Source organism: Ostrinia nubilalis, chromosome 22 (genome assembly GCF_963855985.1).
Source record: "Ostrinia nubilalis chromosome 22, ilOstNubi1.1, whole genome shotgun sequence".
Classification (NCBI taxonomy): domain Eukaryota; kingdom Metazoa; phylum Arthropoda; class Insecta; order Lepidoptera; family Crambidae; genus Ostrinia; species Ostrinia nubilalis.
Genome location: NC_087109.1, coordinates 13,390,967 through 13,409,197, shown reverse-complemented (window position 1 = coordinate 13,409,197; position 18,231 = coordinate 13,390,967). Strand labels below are relative to the sequence as shown.

The 18,231-nt window shown below is 38.0% G+C and overlaps 1 protein-coding gene across 1 annotated transcript in view; it reads right to left on the bottom strand.

Moving 5' to 3' along the window:
• The window catches only part of LOC135083113 (uncharacterized), a 33,597-nt gene extending 30,898 nt beyond the window's left edge, over positions 1 to 2,699 (bottom strand). The window contains exon 1 of the mRNA XM_063977880.1: positions 2,356 to 2,699. Coding sequence (XP_063833950.1) covers positions 2,356 to 2,407 — 52 coding nt within the window. The 5' untranslated portion in view covers positions 2,408 to 2,699. The remainder of the gene's footprint in view (positions 1 to 2,355) is intronic.
• Between the last annotated feature and the right edge of the window lie 15,532 nt (positions 2,700 to 18,231).

Sequence of the window (18,231 nt, the reverse complement as noted above, 5' to 3'; positions counted from 1 at the left end):
CAAGACCGTAACTTTTAAACAAAACAAAATATTTTATCAAATCGGACCAAGCATCTTCGAGTAGGAAATAAAAAAATGCAACCAATAAAAAAAATTTTAGAAACCTCAATATCATTTTTGAAGACCTATCCATAGATACCCCCCACACATACCTATGTGTTTGATGAAAAAAAAAATGTTTGAGTTTCAGTTCTAAGTATGGGGACTAGGGAGCCTCCAATATTTATTATTATTTTTTTATTTTTACATCAAAATCTTAATGCGGTTCACAGAATACATCTACCTACCAAGTTTCAACAGTATAGCTCTTATAGTTTCGGAAAAAAATGGCTGTGACATACGAACGGACAGACGGACAGACAGACATGACGAATCTGTAAGGGTTCCGTTTTTTGCCATTTGGCTACGGAACCCTAAAAAGTAATGTTTTATCCATTGTCTAGTACCCATAATAAGTAGGTCAGCTTTGCTTAGTTTGGGACTAGAGTAAAATGTCTAAGAATATTTAGATTTTTCTTTATTGATAATTTCGTAAAATAGATTTTTATGTGAGTCGTGAAGTCCACTGACCGCAAATGAGCTGTGTAATAAGTACAGTAGACATGCTTTCTTAATGCACATTTATGAGCCATCATTAAAGAACGCGAGACAAACCACAGGCGTGTTGCGATATAGACCGCGGAAACGGAAGTCTAAGCTATACCTAGAGCCTAACTAAACTCACACTAAATCAGGGGTCATGTAATAATTTATGTGTAACTAGCGGCCGCCCGCGACTTCGTACGCGTGGATCCGGTTTTACCCCCTTCATCTATCTTACGCGGTTTTTTCATACAAATGTTTTTTCCCGCTAACTCCCGTTCCCGTGGGAATTTTGCAATATCCTGTTGTAACTAAGCTTTAAGTTTACTATACCTGCATGCCAAATTTCAAGCGTCTAACTTAAGCGGTTTAGATTTTTCATACAAAAGGATTTTCACGCTAATTCCCGTTCCCGTGGGAATTTTGCAATATCCTGTTATAAGTAAGCTTTAAGTTTACTAATATACCTGCATGCCAAATTTCAAGCGTCTAACTTAAGCGGTTTAGATTTTTCATACAAAAGGATTTTCACGCTAATTCCCGTACCCGTGGGAATTTTGCAATATCCTGTTGTAACTAAGCTTTCAGTTTACTAAGATACCGAAATTTTGAACTGTCTAGCTATCACGGTTCATGCGATATGAAAGTTTAATTTCGATTTTTAAACAATTTGTCGTTTATGTGTTTAATGTTTACCTATTGTTTTCCCAAAACCGATATTTAAAAGTTACAAATTAAAAACTAATCGAACAAAAAACCAAAGGGCCATAAAGGTTCAAGAGCAAGTCTCGGGCTGCGCAAGCTTTTGGGGTTAGTTTTAAAATGTTATAATTAGCAGTCAGTAAAATTTTTGTGTCTGTTGTTCCTTATAGAAACAAAAACTACTCGACGGATTTTAACGAAACTTGGTACAATTATTCTTCATACTTCTGGGCAGGTTATAGTATACTTAGGAGCAGGGTAGTGAAGGGAAATTATGGGAAAACGGGAGAAGTTACTCCATTTTTTAAGCCCCCGTCGCGTGTGCAGCCTTTATGGTTTCTTGAATTTGGAAGGGACATAGCTTAGGTACCGTAGAGGTGCACTAAGAAAGGAATTCCCGAAATTCCCAAGGGAACGGGACTTAGCGGGAAAATCCTTTTTTATGAAAAATCTAAACCGCTTAAGTTAGACGGTTTTGGCATGCAGGTACCTTAGTAAACTTAAAGCTTAGTTACAACAGGATATTGCAAAATTCCCATGGGAACGGGAGTTAGCGTGTAAAAATCTAAACCGCGTAAGATAGATGAAGGGGGTAAAACGGGATCCATGCGTACGGCGGGCGGCCGCTAGTGTATAATAAAATGGATGTCCGAATGTTGACGAACCCGTCTAACTTTGACATATTTTGGCGGGAGAACGAGACATTACGACAAATACACAAGATGGGAAGAGAATAGATTGTTAATTCGACAGTCGAATCGACCTTTTGTATCGCTGCTAGTTGGCCTTTAGTTACTTTAGTTAGTAAATTTTACTATGCAGCCCTCGAGCATAGAAAATTAATGATTAACAATGGTGGTACTAAGCACCATCCAGGGGTTGTAACTGACTTGTAGTCTTTCTTTAATCGGCAAACAATAGTGACTGTGTTTGTTGCAGCGCTTCTTTGCCAAATGTTGGTCTCGAAGCGCAAAAGATTATGAGACATGTAAAGTCTCCTTCAGGGTCTACCAAGAACCTTTGCTGAACCATCAGCTGGAGCAATGAAGCCGGGCACGAGGCCCTACTCACCGCCGACGAGAAGGACGGCGACCAGCGCCGCGCTGAGGCGGCTCGCGCGCATGTTGCTGGGCTCTGCGGCACTGTCACTGTCACTGGCGCTGTTACGTTCGCGCTGGCCAAAGCCCCAAAATCTTCTAAGTATGAGATCGTCTTCATTTCTTACGAGATCCGCCTCCCACCCGTCAACCTTGACCTCTCGCTGCCTTTTATGACAGTGTCAAACGGTCGAGAATTCGCTGATTAATTCAACTATCGTGGAGTTCCCTCTTCAAATGCCGAGGTACATACAACAACAAATGTGATGGTGCGCGGTATGCGCATACGCATAGCACGTTGCTTAGCACGTTGCTCGCGTTCGCTCTACGGTCCGCGCGCACAGGTAGCCTTGTACAGATATGTTGCGACTGCGAAAGCAAGATACCGGAATATTTATTCCATAAAACTGCCGATAAACATGTTTAACCAATATAATCAGAGTTAAAGCACATAATAAGTAATAGTACCAAGGTAGTTAAAGCACGTTAAAGGTAGAAAAGAAAATTTGAATTATCGTTTAATACTTTGGATAATATATTAATTACTCCTTGAGTGAATTCGGGTACTAATACCATTTGACTAGTTTCGCCTTGATTATGATAAAACCAGACACTTTAGTAATCCTTTGTCAATCTGATAATGTGAAAAAGCTAAAACTAAACTTGATTGACACAGGTAGGTATTGACCAACCTGACCTGGCACCGGCTTGACCTTTGACAGCTTAATAAGTTTAGCGATGCGACGCGTCGTTGGGGCGAGGCCAGAGGTCTGCCGTCGCTCCGCGGAGTGCTGCGCCTGGCTCCCAAGTTGTCACCCCTGAACCGACTGCAGTGGCTCGCGAAGGTCGCGCGTGCTCGTTGGGCTGCCAGCTGCGCCCACGCGGCGCTTCAATGTCGTGCTTCAAAAAACGGCCAAGTGCAAATTAGGCTAGTTTCCTTCCTGACCGCATAATATCCCAGGCACGGGAGCAGTGTCTTACAACCACTGCCTCCCGCCCGAACATTATTACACTAGCTTTTGCCTGCGGCTGGACCCGCGTAAAATTGGTTTGTCATATATCCGTGTATAATGTTATTCTGTTATCAAAATCCGTTCAGCAGTTTTTGCTTGTTTGTTGAACACAAACTTTCGCATTTATAACATTAATAAGATAAGATTTGAAAGACTTTCTTTTAGAGGGGGGGGGGGGGGAGGTTAACGTGCAAACACTTTTAATTTTAATATTTTGCAAACGGATCCCTAAATCGAAAAATAGTCACCCCTAAATCATTTTAAATGACCTATCCAACGATACCCCACACGATGGGGTAGAAGATGAAAAAAATCATCACCATTATAGTACATGTAGAAACACGAGTGTCGTAATTTAACTACTTCCGGCATCAAATACTAATGTGTAATGTACATAAGTATGTCTATAAATCACTAATTAAATGTATTTTAGTTTATTCATGATCATTATAATTAATATTGTATTTAGTTCATTCAAAGTAACGTTGTGTCATAACTTTACTACTTCCGCTATCAAATACAAATATTTAATGTGTATAAATAGTACCATAAATCATTAATTAAATTTATATCAGTCGATCCATAATTATTATAATTATTATTATTATAGTATAGTATTTAGTTAATATTAAGTAGTGTTGCTGACTTCCCATTGGCCAAGGCGGGAACATCTTGTTCAATGCGACGTCCGCCGCATTGCGGTAGGGGAAGTTTCGTTATGGGTAACGGTGTCGAGGAGCGCAGTCTTGCTGCAGAATCGAAACCGTTAACATTATCCTAACCACTGTGTCGGATATCTTGTTACCTACTTATTATGTTTCGCAGCTTCATTCTTTGCGATTTACGTTTAACATGGTGTAGTAGCGCCATCTACCATAGGCCTTTGCACAGATTAGTTTAAAGTTTTTTTTTTTTTTTTTTTTTATATTGGCAACACTGGTAAGCATGGTGGGACGCTCCGATTTTCTCGGTCGCCATTCTGTGTTATCTCACCGTAGCCTGCGCACACAAACTACAAGCACTACAAGCCATATAATGGGGAAAAGAAAACGAGAAGAAGAAGAAAGAATTACCAAGAAAATAAAGAAGTTGGAAAGGAAATTACAGCGACGGAGACGTGTTATCTCGTCGGATGATGACGGTAGGTGCAAATTATACCAATATTTTAATAGTGACTGTCGTTGACAAAAATATTTTAAAAAGAAGTGTTAATTTCTCGTAAATTCTCAAAAATTATTATCGTTGATAATAATTCTAACAATAACTACCCCGCCGTTGGCGGATGATAAATTCAGTAAAAAAAAAAAAAAAAAATATTATATAAAATTATTGTCGTTAATAACTGCGAATGTTAATTACTAAGTACATAACTACCGCCGTTGGCGGATATTAATAAACCATAAAAATCAACGACTGTCGTTGGCGGTAATGTTGGTTTTATCGGTTGAATTTCAACCGTAATGTTCAAATGTAACATGCAGTTTGTTTGTTACGCAGATTCAGATATCGAGTTGCAAGTTTTGCCCTCGCTGACACCATCAAGCTCGCCGGCAGCCACACCGAGAGCATCCCCAATCAATCACGAAGGAGCAGGTTTAGACATGCCTAGTTTGATCTCTCCTATACCAAGAACGCCATCGCGTGATCTCGAACCCAAAGAATCGACTGTGAAGGTGGACCTTCCTTTGGCAGTACCAGGACCCTCTACCGCTCCAGATATCGGTTCCACTAACGTCTCAAACCAAGAGGAGGAGACTGAACTGGATGATGACATCTTACAAATTTTGGGCGAAGCTCCACAGCCAGATTTAGCATTGGGGAAAAGCATTCATAAAGACATCGCTTCCCGTTGGCAGGATATATTGCTCAAAGGTTTGCCAAAGGAAGTGAAAGAGTCGATCTCGAAGAAATACCTCATACCGGCTAACTGTCACTTTTTAGTGGCACCCTTATTGAACCCCGAAGCTAAGGCTGCCGTCCCAGAGGTTCTGGCTAAAAGAGACACAACTATAATGCAAAAGCAAAATCAGATTGGGGTTGCTTTAGCTGCGCTTTCTCAAGTCTCAGAGATGATTTTAAGAAACGAGACTTCAAAACAAGCGCTCCTTCAACCTCTAAGTGACGCTTGCCGCATTTTATGCGACAGCCATAATGTGGAAACAAAAACTCGGCGCAGCATACTTATGAGTTCCATCAACACAAGTCTACGCGACACGCTCTCTAATGCAAATCGCGATAAATACTTATTTGGCGAGGATCTGGCAGAAAAGTTAAAGGTTGCCAAAACCGTTCAAAAGACGGGTGAATCCCTTCTTAAGACCAATCCAGTTGCATCTTCAAGCAAGACAATGAACTCTAAAAGTAACCCTAAGAGGAATTTAAACTTCAGGGGTCCAACTCAAAGAAGACCACCGAACAGAACCAGCGAGTCATCGCGAGGACGACCTCCAGGGCGGCAGACACGCGCGCCGACCTACTCGCGCCCCCCGCCGCCTCCGCCGAAAGCACCTTCGCCGAACACGAGGAATTACCGTCGATAAATACACAGGTAAATCAATACGCTGGCCGTTTACAATATTACAACTTACAATGGTCTCAAATAACTGATGATGCAACTCTATTGTCATGGATTAAGGGATATGAAATACCATTCATTTCTACTCCTACTCGTTCTGAAAGTCCATGTACTGTACCAAAATCAGAACAAGAACATTCCGAGTTTGTTAAGGCAATTAAAAAATTAATTAATATCAATGCAATATCAGAGTGTTGTCATCAGGAAGGTGAATTCATATCGAACGTGTTTCTAGTGCCTAAACCAAACGGCGAAAAACGTTTTATCTTAAATTTAAAACAATTAAATAAATTCGTACTGACTAGTCATTTCAAAATGGAGGATTATCGAACAGCAATTAAATTAATAACTAAAGAATGCTATATGGCGTCAGTAGACCTAAAAGACGCATACTTTTTTATAAACATAGCTAAAAATCACAGGAAATATTTACGTTTTAATTATAACGGAACCCTATATGAATTTAACTGTTTACCGTTTGGTTTAAGCACAGCTCCATACGTATTCACCAAATTATTGAAACCTGTAATGGAATATCTACGTTCCCAAAATATGATCTCAGTAGTGTACTTGGACGATATATTTTGCATTGGAAGGGACTTTAATGATTGCAATATTAATGTACAGAAAACTTGTATATTACTTCAGAAATTAGGATTTATTATAAATAACGAAAAGAGTTGCCTACTTCCGAACTATCGTTGTAAATTTCTGGGTTTTATTTTCGATTCTCGAAAAATGATATTAGAATTACCCTTAGATAAAAAAGAAAAAATTAAATGCTATGTTCAAAATTGTTTAGAAACTCGCAAATGTAAATTACGAGATTTTGCCAGAGTAATTGGTCTTTTGGTATCGGCTTGCCCTGCAATACAATACTCGTGGATGCATACTAAACTATTTGAACAACTCAAGTTTAGAACATTGTTAAAGAATGATAGTTACAATCAAATCATTTTATTACCAAATTTTATTAGAGAAGATCTTTACTGGTGGCTTAATAACATAGATCTTGGTTACTCTTCCATAAAAACAAATAATTATTTAAAAGAAATATACACCGACGCCTCATCCACGGGTTGGGGTGCATTTTGTAATGGAGATGAGTCATATGGTCATTGGAAGGAATATGAAACGAATTTACATATAAATCAGTTAGAACTGAAAGCAGCTCTATTCGGACTTAAAGTATTTGCTAATGATTGTCATGATTGTGAATTGTTATTGAGAATAGATAATGTTACAGCGATCTCATGTATAAACAGAATGGGTAGTGTTCAATACCCACATCTCAATAATGAGACACGAGATCTTTGGGAATGGTGTGAAAGGCGTCGCATTATAGTTTTTGCATCATACATCAATACAAAACAGAATACTGAGGCTGATAAGCTATCTAGAAAAAAGTTTAAAGATACGGAGTGGGAATTGTGTAACCATGCATACGAAAAAATAAAACAAAAATTGGGTACACCAGATGTTGATTTATTTGCCAGTCGTTGCAATTCTAAATGTGATTTATACGTTACCTGGAAAAATGAGCCTGATGCATGGGCCGTTGATGCGTTTACGATTTCATGGACAGATTTAAACTTTTACGCCTTTCCACCATTCTCTATGGTCTTAAAAATGATTCAAAAAATCATATCTGATAATGCAGAAGGTATCGTTGTTGTCCCATACTGGCCAACACAACCCTGGTATCCTCTATTCAATAGAATATGCCAATCGGAAGTTGTCTATTTTACACCTGATAGTAAACTATTAAAATCTCCTTACAGATCGAGCCACAGCCTTCACCGCAGCTTAACATTGGTTGCCGCGAGATTATCCGGAAAACTTTACTAAATAAATTTTTGTCACCACGATCTGTAGAAATAATGCTGTCATCCTTGTCAAATAATACTTACAAACAATATGATGGTTGCATAAAAGCCTGGATAAGTTATTGTTCCAAACATAATTATGATTATACATGTGGATCCATACCAATAATCATTCACTTTCTGACAGAAATATTTGATAATGGTGCCAAGTATGGGACAATCAACTCTTATAAATCCGCTTTATCTCTATTACTAGGTAATAATCTCGATGATGAAAGGTTAAAACGTTTCATGAAGGGTGTTTTTAAATTAAGGCCAACAAATCCTAAGTACAACTTAACATGGGATCCAAACATTGTATTAAGTTTCTTGGCCCAACAATGGCCCAATGATAGTCTTGATTTGAAAACACTTTCCAAGAAAACAGTTGCCTTACTTGCCTTAGTAACTGCACATCGTGTACAGACCTTATCTTTAATTAAAATTAGCAATATTTTTACAAATTCTAACGAAGTTATTATCAAAATTCCCGATGTTATAAAGACAACAAAATTAAACTCGACACAACCAGTTCTAAGACTTCCATTCTATAATTCTCGGCCAGAAATATGTCCAGCCCGATGTTTACAATCATATATAGAAAAAACTAAAATATTACGCGGAAACACTAATAATCTATTTATCAGCCTTAAAAAGCCACATTCAAAAGTTAGCTCTCAAACTATCAGCCATTGGTTAAAAGATACTTTACATGAAAGTGGTGTTGATACATCAATATTTACTGGTCATAGTACACGACATGCAAGTACGTCAAAGGCAAATAAGTTAGGTGTTAGTATAGAGTTGATTAAAAAGACTGCTGGATGGTCCAACTCATCATCTGCTTTTGCTCGATTCTATAACAAGAATGTTATAAATAATAATGAGTTCGCCGAATCGTTACTTGATTCCTGCCAAAATGAGGATTAATTAATGTACTAATCGTTTGTATAATGTACTCTAATAAGAAATATTTTAGTTCATGTTTACTATTATTAAATTAATAAAGTAAGACTGATGTTTTGAAAAAATCATGTTTTATTTATACTCAAATCATCATCCTTTACATTGTCAATTATTTATTTTATTATCATTGCGTTAAACATCCTACACCATGTTAAACGTAAATCGCAAAGAATGAAGCTGCGAAACATAATTGAAGATCAAACGAACTTAACAAGTGAAGTTCGATCAATATTATGTGAGCAGCTTCATTCGACGCGATTTACCAACACCCACCCTAAATGAAGTACTTCATACTGGGCCCCCAGCCCTTCTGGAATAAAATAAATAATAATATTTTAACTTTAAACAAAATGACGACCGAGAAAATCGGAGCGTCCCACCATGCTTACCAGTGTTGCCAATATAAAAAAAAAAAAAAAAAAAACTTTAAACTAATCTGTGCAAAGGCCTATGGTAGATGGCGCTACTACACCATGTTAAACGTAAATCGCGTCGAATGAAGCTGCTCACATAATATTGATCGAACTTCACTTGTTAAGTTCGTTTGATCTTCAATTATTGCAATAATTACTGTGCCTAACTTATAAGAAGAAGTTACAATAAAACAAGAGTGAAGTATTTTCGTGTTCGTATTTCAACAACCCGCTGTCCTTCTGAGTTTATGATAGCCATATCATATCTCAGAAGTGGGATCTGAAAAAAAAACGCCTGCAAAACGAAGTGTAAGTACCAACATTTTTTTTGTCTTTTCTATCCTGATTATTTCATATTTTACAAAAAGGAGTTTTGATGAACTTTTGTAAGACCGTGTTAATGCAAGTTACTTGATGTACTGGTAGATTTTTTTTCTTATATTCGTGCATACCACCACAATTGGTACTGAAAATTAACACGAAGAAAATTTTGTTTTCTTCTTTCCTTTCTATAATTTTTATACAAGTGTTATACACAAATAATGTATATGTACCTACCCAATGAGTATATAACCTAAATATCACTGGGTTAAAATGGTTTCAATGCTTCCAATATTTTACATTCCTAATGAGTCTAGGCATTTAATTAAGCTATCGCATAATTACATACTGCATGTCTAGTGATAGTAACTACAAGTATTCGGAGTGAAATATTATGTAGGTACGCAGAGTTAATATTAAAACAATTTGTTTTAGTGTTTACTAGAATATGATAATTTCGATTATTTCTAATGTACCCTAGCGTTTTAAGTCGTTACACACAAACATAACATGAATGTTTTCTGCCCATAATATTGAGTGGTCCAATCGACTTTGCGTTTTCAATACGAAGCATAGCTACGTACGTAGTAAGGATGAATACGGTATTAATATAATATTTCTGTTCCGAGGTGAACCATGGGCAAGGATAAAGCCCACCGACGTCGTCGGTCCAAGTCTCGGAAGGCGAGGGAACCCTGCCACCATGCAGCGGTTTCTGATGAAGACCGGAGCCGCAGCCAGTCCAGAGGTCGCTCTCCAACCCGGTCCCCGTGCATCCGGCGTTCAAGACGGAGGAGGTCGCGCTCGAGGTGCTCACGGCGCTCAAGATCTACTTCAAGGCGGCCAGATTCACGTGAGCATATCAGATTTAATAATTCCAAGGATAGAAGGTTATCACCTAAATCAAGATCAAGGTCGAGGTCTAGACTAAACGTACCGCAATCGCCTGTATCTAATGTAGCTAATACGAATAATAGCAATGATGTCCAGAATATGTTTTTTCAGAAATTTCTTGATGTAATGAGTAATTTAAAAACTAGTAGCGACAGTGACAAGTTCCCGGTCTTAAATGTTGTACCCGAATTTGACCCTTTAAATAAGGAGCAGACTGTAGATGCATGGATTCATAAGGTAGATGAATGCGCTCAAATATACGGATGGAGTGATAGGCAGATAGTTCATTACGCGATGTCTAAGCTTCAGGGTATAGCAAAAACGTGGTATCAGGGGTTACCTTCTCTACTTCATTCGTGGTCCGAATGGAAAATAAAGCTGCGTGAATCTTTCCCAACGAGGGAAAATTACGCAGAATTATTAACGGAAATGCTAGCCAAACGTGTTCGTTACGGAGAATCTTTGGATCTATATTATTATTCAAAAATGAACCTCTTGAATCGTTGTGAAATCACAGGTAGACGCGCAGTAGACTGCTTGTTAGCTGGTATTGATGATCGGAATGTACGGGTAGGCGGGCAAAGTGCTGAGTTTAATGAACCTGAACAAGTTCTCAAGTTTTTGAAATCCATTAAGGTAGGACATGATAGAACCAATAACGACGTCGCGAGGAATAGGGACAGGGAAAAACGGAATAATAACCCAACTCATTCTAATGATAGAACTGCTAATATCTATCTAAAGTCCAATAATAATAATTTACTATGCTATAACTGCAATGAGAAGGGTCATCCATTTTTCCGCTGCCCAAAGCCCAGGCTACAATGCACAAATTGCAAACTATTAGGTCACTTAGTCGCGGACTGCCCTAAATCGAAAAATAGTATTGCCACAGACGATAAGAGTAAAAGCGTGTTAAATGTTGATTACGGGCTCAATACTAGCCTTAAATATAAGATGCCTGCCAAAATCAATAATCAGTTGTTGCATTGTTTAGTTGATTTAGGTAGCGAAGGTACTTTGATACGAGTTAGCGAAGCCAAACGGCTACAATTGAAATGGCAGGAAGTAAGTGGCCCATTGCTAAAAGGTATTGCTGATGCTGCATGCCTCCCTATTGGTTCGTTATATGCAACTATTGAGATACAGGGGATTACCGAACATAATGTAAACATTCTTGTAGTCGATGACCATATCATACCATGTCCCCTCTTATTAGGTCACACGTTTACAGAACGCCCTACCATTAAAATCATAAAAACGGGCACAGATGTGATATTCCAAAAATCAGACCTTTATAGAACCGTAAAATGCACACTTGTTAGCTCTAGTGACGTTTTGTTGGGGTCTCACGAAATTAAATCAGTACCAGTAAAAAGTCCAAATGGATATACCGGTACTATTTACGTTCATGGTAGTCTAAGGTACGTTCCAAATAGAGAACATTACCTATTCCCTGGTGAATACCGGTTAAAAGATGGCGTAGGAAGCGTCCTTATTCAAAACTTGGGTAATAGTGAATTTAGGTTCAAGTCTGGCGAATTAGTTACAAGAAGTTATTCTATAAACGCCATTAATATTAATTACTTAGATTCTTGCCAGGATGATTTTGATACTAGTATTAAAAGTGGCGATACATTGACTCAAGGTCAAGAAGCTAAGCTAAAAAAGTTGCTCAACGACTACAAGAACTGTTTTTCGTCTGGGTTAAAGGATTTGGGATTTACTACAGCCACTGAAATGACTATAGAGTTAACGGACACGGAACCAGTAGTATATCGTCCGTATCGACTACCGTATAACGAACGTCAGCAGGTTAAGGATATGGTTCAAGATATGTTAGACTGCGACATCATTAGAGAGAGTAGTTCTCCTTATGCTAGCCCAATAGTATTAGTTAACAAGAAATCGGGAGAAAAGAGGCTATGCGTAGACTACCGTGCACTAAATCGAAAAACAAAACGTGAACATTACCCCCTGCCAAGAATTGAGGATCAACTCGATAGACTCTCTGGTAGTAAGCTGTACATTACACTCGATTTAGCGTCAGGGTACTATCAGATACCTATTGCGGAACAGTCTCGTGAAAAAACTGCGTTCGTGACCCCGGACGGTCAGTATGAATACAAAAGGATGCCTTTTGGGCTTGTTAACGCACCTTCTGTATTTCAACGTACAATGAATAAAATAGTCCAAAACTCACCTGTTCGTGCGTACACAATTGTATATATGGATGATATCCTTATCCCGGCTAGCTCGTTCGAGGAAGGTTTGTTTCGTCTAGAGGAAGTTTTAAAACTACTTATGCAAAATGGATTAACTCTCAAACTGGCGAAATGCAACTTCTTCTTTGACGAGATCGATTATTTGGGTTATGAAGTAAGTGCAAATGGAGTAAGACCTGGTACAACAAAAACTAAAGCGATATCTGACTTCGCTCCACCAACAAACGTTCATGAGGTAAGACGATTTTTAGGGCTCGCCAGCTTCTTTAGAAGGTTTGTCAGAGGATTCGCGGCTATCGCACAACCATTGACGTCCCTTCTAAAGAAAGATGCTTCGTGGCGCTGGGGTAGTGACGAGTTGGACGCCTTCAATAAATTAAAACAGGTACTTGTAGATAGACCAGTGCTAGCGATCTATAATCCAGAATCTGAAACTCAACTTCACACGGATGCGAGCAAGATCGGCGTTGCAGGAATTCTAATGCAGAAAGACTCTACAGGTATGATACGCCCAGTTGCATATTATAGTAGACAAACTACCCCTGATGAGCAAAAATTGCATTCGTACGAGCTAGAAACCCTGGCCGTCATATCATCCCTAAGCAAGTTTAGAGTCTACCTATTAGGTATTAGGTTTAGGATCATTACAGACTGCAACGCACTTCGTACAACGCTCACTAAACGCGACCTCATACCAAGGATAGCTCGTTGGTGGTTACAGTTTCTTGAATATGATTGCGATATAGAGTATAGATCAGGTGAAAGGATGGCACATGTAGATGCGTTGAGTAGGTGTCCGGTAGATGAACAGGATTCTATGCATTTGTTAGATATACTCGCGATTGATACTGATGATTGGTTAACCACTTATCAGCAATCCGATGATGACATAAAGCGCATTGCTGATATACTTAACGACCCAAAGACTAGGGAAACTACTGAAATTTTCAAAAATTACAAATTGGTTAATGGTCGTGTTTATCGCATTCTTGATGATTCGAGTATACGCTGGTTAGTTCCTCGGGGAGCAAGGTGGCAACTGTTAAAAGTTAACCACGATGATATAGGTCACTTTGGCTATGATAAGACGTTAGGGCGTATAAAGGCAAATTACTGGTTTCCCAAAATGAGACGATTCATTAAGAAGTATGTGGCTGCATGTGTGGAATGCGCCCATCACAAATTACCAAGTGGAAAGAAAGCTGGTGAACTGCATCCTATCCCAAAAGTAGATATTCCTTTTGACACAATTCATGCGGACCACTTGGGGCCATTCATTAAAACCAAAAGGGGAAACTCGTATATATTAGTAATTGTTGATGCATTCACAAAATTTATAAATTTATCAGCTGTTCGAAACACAAAATCTGCTACAAGTATTAAGGTATTTCGTGAGCATTTTAGTTATTTTGGCACGCCAAATCGTCTTATCACTGACCAAGGGACCAGCTTTACTAGTGGTGCTTTCAAGAGTTTTGTTAAATCTACGGGGATAAAGCACGTGCTTAATGCCGTTGCAACGCCAAGAGCAAATGGTCAGGTAGAGCGGTACAACCGTACTATTTTGGCTGCTCTTGGTGCTATGAATCATGATAAACCAAATGGTATATGGGATGAGCATTTGCCCGATATTCAATTGGGTATAAATACGACTATTCATTCAACAACAAAAAAGACTCCAACCGAGCTATTATTCGGGAGAACGGTTACGAACCCAACTCAGGGAAAATTCAATGAAATTATTTCTGAAACTGCTCCCACTACTCAATCGTCACTATCAGAAATAAGAGCGGAAACTTGCGACTTAATAGAAAAACAGCAGGGCAAAGATAAGGAATCGTTCGATGCACATAGAAAAAAAGGCGTAGAGTTTAAAGTAGGTGACCTAGTTAGGATCATACGTGCAACAACTGGAATCGAGGGACAGTCTAAGAAACTTGAACCTAAATGTAGAGGTCCATACCGTATCAAGAAAGTACTTCCGAATGACCGATACGTAGTAGAAGACACCCCGATCACACGAAAGGGTAAACGATACGAGGCTATAATCGCGGTAGATAAAATATTTCCCTGGCTTTCCATCACACAGTCTGTTTCTTCTGATGAGATGTCATCTGATAATGACAGTCGTAATGAGTCTGATGCTTCTTGAATACCTATATTTTTAGGCTTGTTACTGTCACTACTAATTAGGCATCCACAACAATTAAGGGTAAAAACTAAATTAAGTTTGTTGTGCTGGTTAAGGTCATGAACCGGCACAGCAGTCATTATTGCCGGTAACGGTCAACGTCATGGACCGGGCAAGGTAAAAACTAAATTAAGTTTGTTGTACTGGTTAAGGTCATGAACCGGCACAGCAGTCATTATTGCCGGTAACGGTCAACGTCATGGACCGGGCAACTGACTTAAACACTCTAGTTAAGGTCAGGAACTAGATGATCGATAAGCACCCTAGTTAAGGTCATGAACTAGATGGTCATTATGTAAGGTTATGATTATGAATGAATGTATAAATATTATGTCTAAGAATGTGAGGATGAAATATCTGCACTCTAGTTAAGGTTATGAACTAAATATTCGTTAAGTAAGGTCATGATTATGAATTTATATAATTGCCTAAGGATGTATAATAACTTGTATAATATGAAATGTAAGTTTGTATGGACATCATTCGGTAACTAAATCTATGGTTTAATGTGCTGGCGTAGGTATTTAAGGAGTATAGAGTATGTATTTAGGAGGGAAAAATAATGAGCATTTACTGTAAAATCATTATAGAATACATTATGTAATAATAATAAACCTAGTATACATCTAAATGTAATCCAATTTCATGTTTTAAATTAACGAGAGGACTCGTTTAAAGATGGATGGCCGAGTTGTCGTAATTTAACTACTTCCGGCATCAAATACTAATGTGTAATGTACATAAGTATGTCTATAAATCACTAATTAAATGTATTTTAGTTTATTCATGATCATTATAATTAATATTGTATTTAGTTCATTCAAAGTAACGTTGTGTCATAACTTTACTACTTCCGCTATCAAATACAAATATTTAATGTGTATAAATAGTACCATAAATCATTAATTAAATTTATATCAGTCGATCCATAATTATTATAATTATTATTATTATAGTATAGTATTTAGTTAATATTAAGTAGTGTTGCTGACTTCCCATTGGCCAAGGCGGGAACATCTTGTTCAATGCGACGTCCGCCGCATTGCGGTAGGGGAAGTTTCGTTATGGGTAACGGTGTCGAGGAGCGCAGTCTTGCTGCAGAATCGAAACCGTTAACATTATCCTAACCACTGTGTCGGATATCTTGTTACCTACTTATTATTGCAATAATTACTGTGCCTAACTTATAAGAAGAAGTTACAATAAAACAAGAGTGAAGTATTTTCGTGTTCGTATTTCAACAACCCGCTGTCCTTCTGAGTTTATGATAGCCATATCATACGAGTATAAGGCTGGGTTGCACCATCTTACTTTGACTTTAACAAACGTCAAAAATCTGTCAAACTCCATACAAAAAACCACCGGTTATCGTTACAGTTACGGTCAAAGTTAGGTGGTGCAACTCAGTCTAAGGGTCCTTTCCTTGTCAGGACTACGGCGGAACCTTACAAAAATGGTCCAAATTACCACTTTCCCTGATTTCAAACAGAAATATAAATTAATATTATAATAACATTTTTCAATTACAATAAATTCTTAACCTCAATTTTAAATTAATTTAATTCAATTTTGCTAAATGTCAAGGGGATGTTATTGTAAATTCAAGGTACCGCCATACTTAGGCTGAGTTGCACCACCTATCTTTGACCGTAACTTTAACGATTACCGGTGTTTTTTGTATGGAATTTGACAGATTTTTGACGTTTGTTAAAGTCAAAGTAAGATGGTGCAAGTCAGCCTTAAAATACCTACTTTTACTGTAAGATGTTGCAGCTATGCTGATGAGGGTTACTCTAAAGAGCGCTAAATAATATAGTCGACCCGTTTGAGCGCTGCTCATACACTAATTTATTTAAACTGAAGTCATTTTACATGCGTGAATGTAAAATTAGGTCAAACTAATAATACGAGTATATAAGCTGTTTTACGCCTACTTAGCAATAATGATTAACTATCTTCGTTTCAGCCAAATGACGTCCACTGCTGGACAATGGCCTCCTCCAAGGCTTTCCATAATGAACGGTCCTGCGCTGCCCGCATCCAGGTTCTTCTCGCGACCTTTACCAGATCGTCGGTCCTTGGTTCTCCTCATTTCAAATTCGATCACGCAGGGAAATTCCGAGCATAGCTCGCTCCATCGCCTTGGGTGACCTTGGCCTTCTTATGAGGCCCATAGTAAAAACTCTTAAAGATTGGCTAATAATGAAATGTTTTTATAGTTTAGAAGAATATTTTAATCATTGTTGAAATTCTAAAATATGGACAACCCACTTAAGTAACATTTTTGTAAATCTGGGGGCACGGTAGTGCCCCCCCACCAAGTCGAGCACGGCCGTACCATCCTTTTCTCGAAGCAATTCAGGCCATTTTCGACCGCCTGTAACTTCGTTGTGGATAAAACTAGAAGGCTGAATTTTCATTAGCTATGGGGCACTTCTTCGAAATTGCATTTTTTGGCTGATTCATATGGACAAATTTCAAATTCAATTTTAGGTCTGTAACATAGACTCATATGAAAATAGGTACACCCAATAACATATATTTGGATAAGGGACTCGTTTTTGTAAAGTAGTTTTCAAGATATCAACGTTTAAATATTTTGTGCCCATATGAATCAGAATTTGTTACATATTAATCAAAAATAGAAATAAAATTTAAAATCTTTATGTAAAATTGGCTCTATATTAAGAAAATAATCATATTATAAAAAAAAAAAGATCTGTTGTTATGAAAACAATATGAGTAATCAAAATATTACGAGAAAAAAATGCAACGAATTCCACAATAAATCGTGAAAAACATTTTCTGAAACTTTAGTATACATCCATAATATTTTGCCATCATCATAATAATTTTAATCATAAGATCCACTACTGAACATAAGCCTACCCCAATGATTTCAATAATGACCAGTTGGTATCGGACTGCATCCAGCGCCTTCCTGTGAGTGAACGTTCTACACTGAGCTTTCCGGCACGTGGCTTCCACTCCAGAAACTTGCTATCCCATCGGCCATCAGTTCTGCATACTATGTGTCCTGCCCATTATCACTTCAGCTTGCTAAAACATCGGACTATGCCACCATGCGACTTTAGTCCGTTTATGGATCTCCTCATTTCAGATTCGATTGTATATCTGAAAGTGTTGTGAATGCTTATACTAAAACGTTTGTTTTTATTTGTATAGAGAACAATAGTGTCTAGACAAACCTAAAAAGGATTTAGGACGCTATTTGGATCAAATATGTAATTGCTCAATAATGAATAATAAATAAATAAATAAAATAAAAATAAATAAAATAAATAAAAAAACCAAGCATAGTCCACTCCATAGTATGGTATGCAATTTTGTGGTTCGTAAGCCTATAGTGAGAGGCCGCTTTTCAGA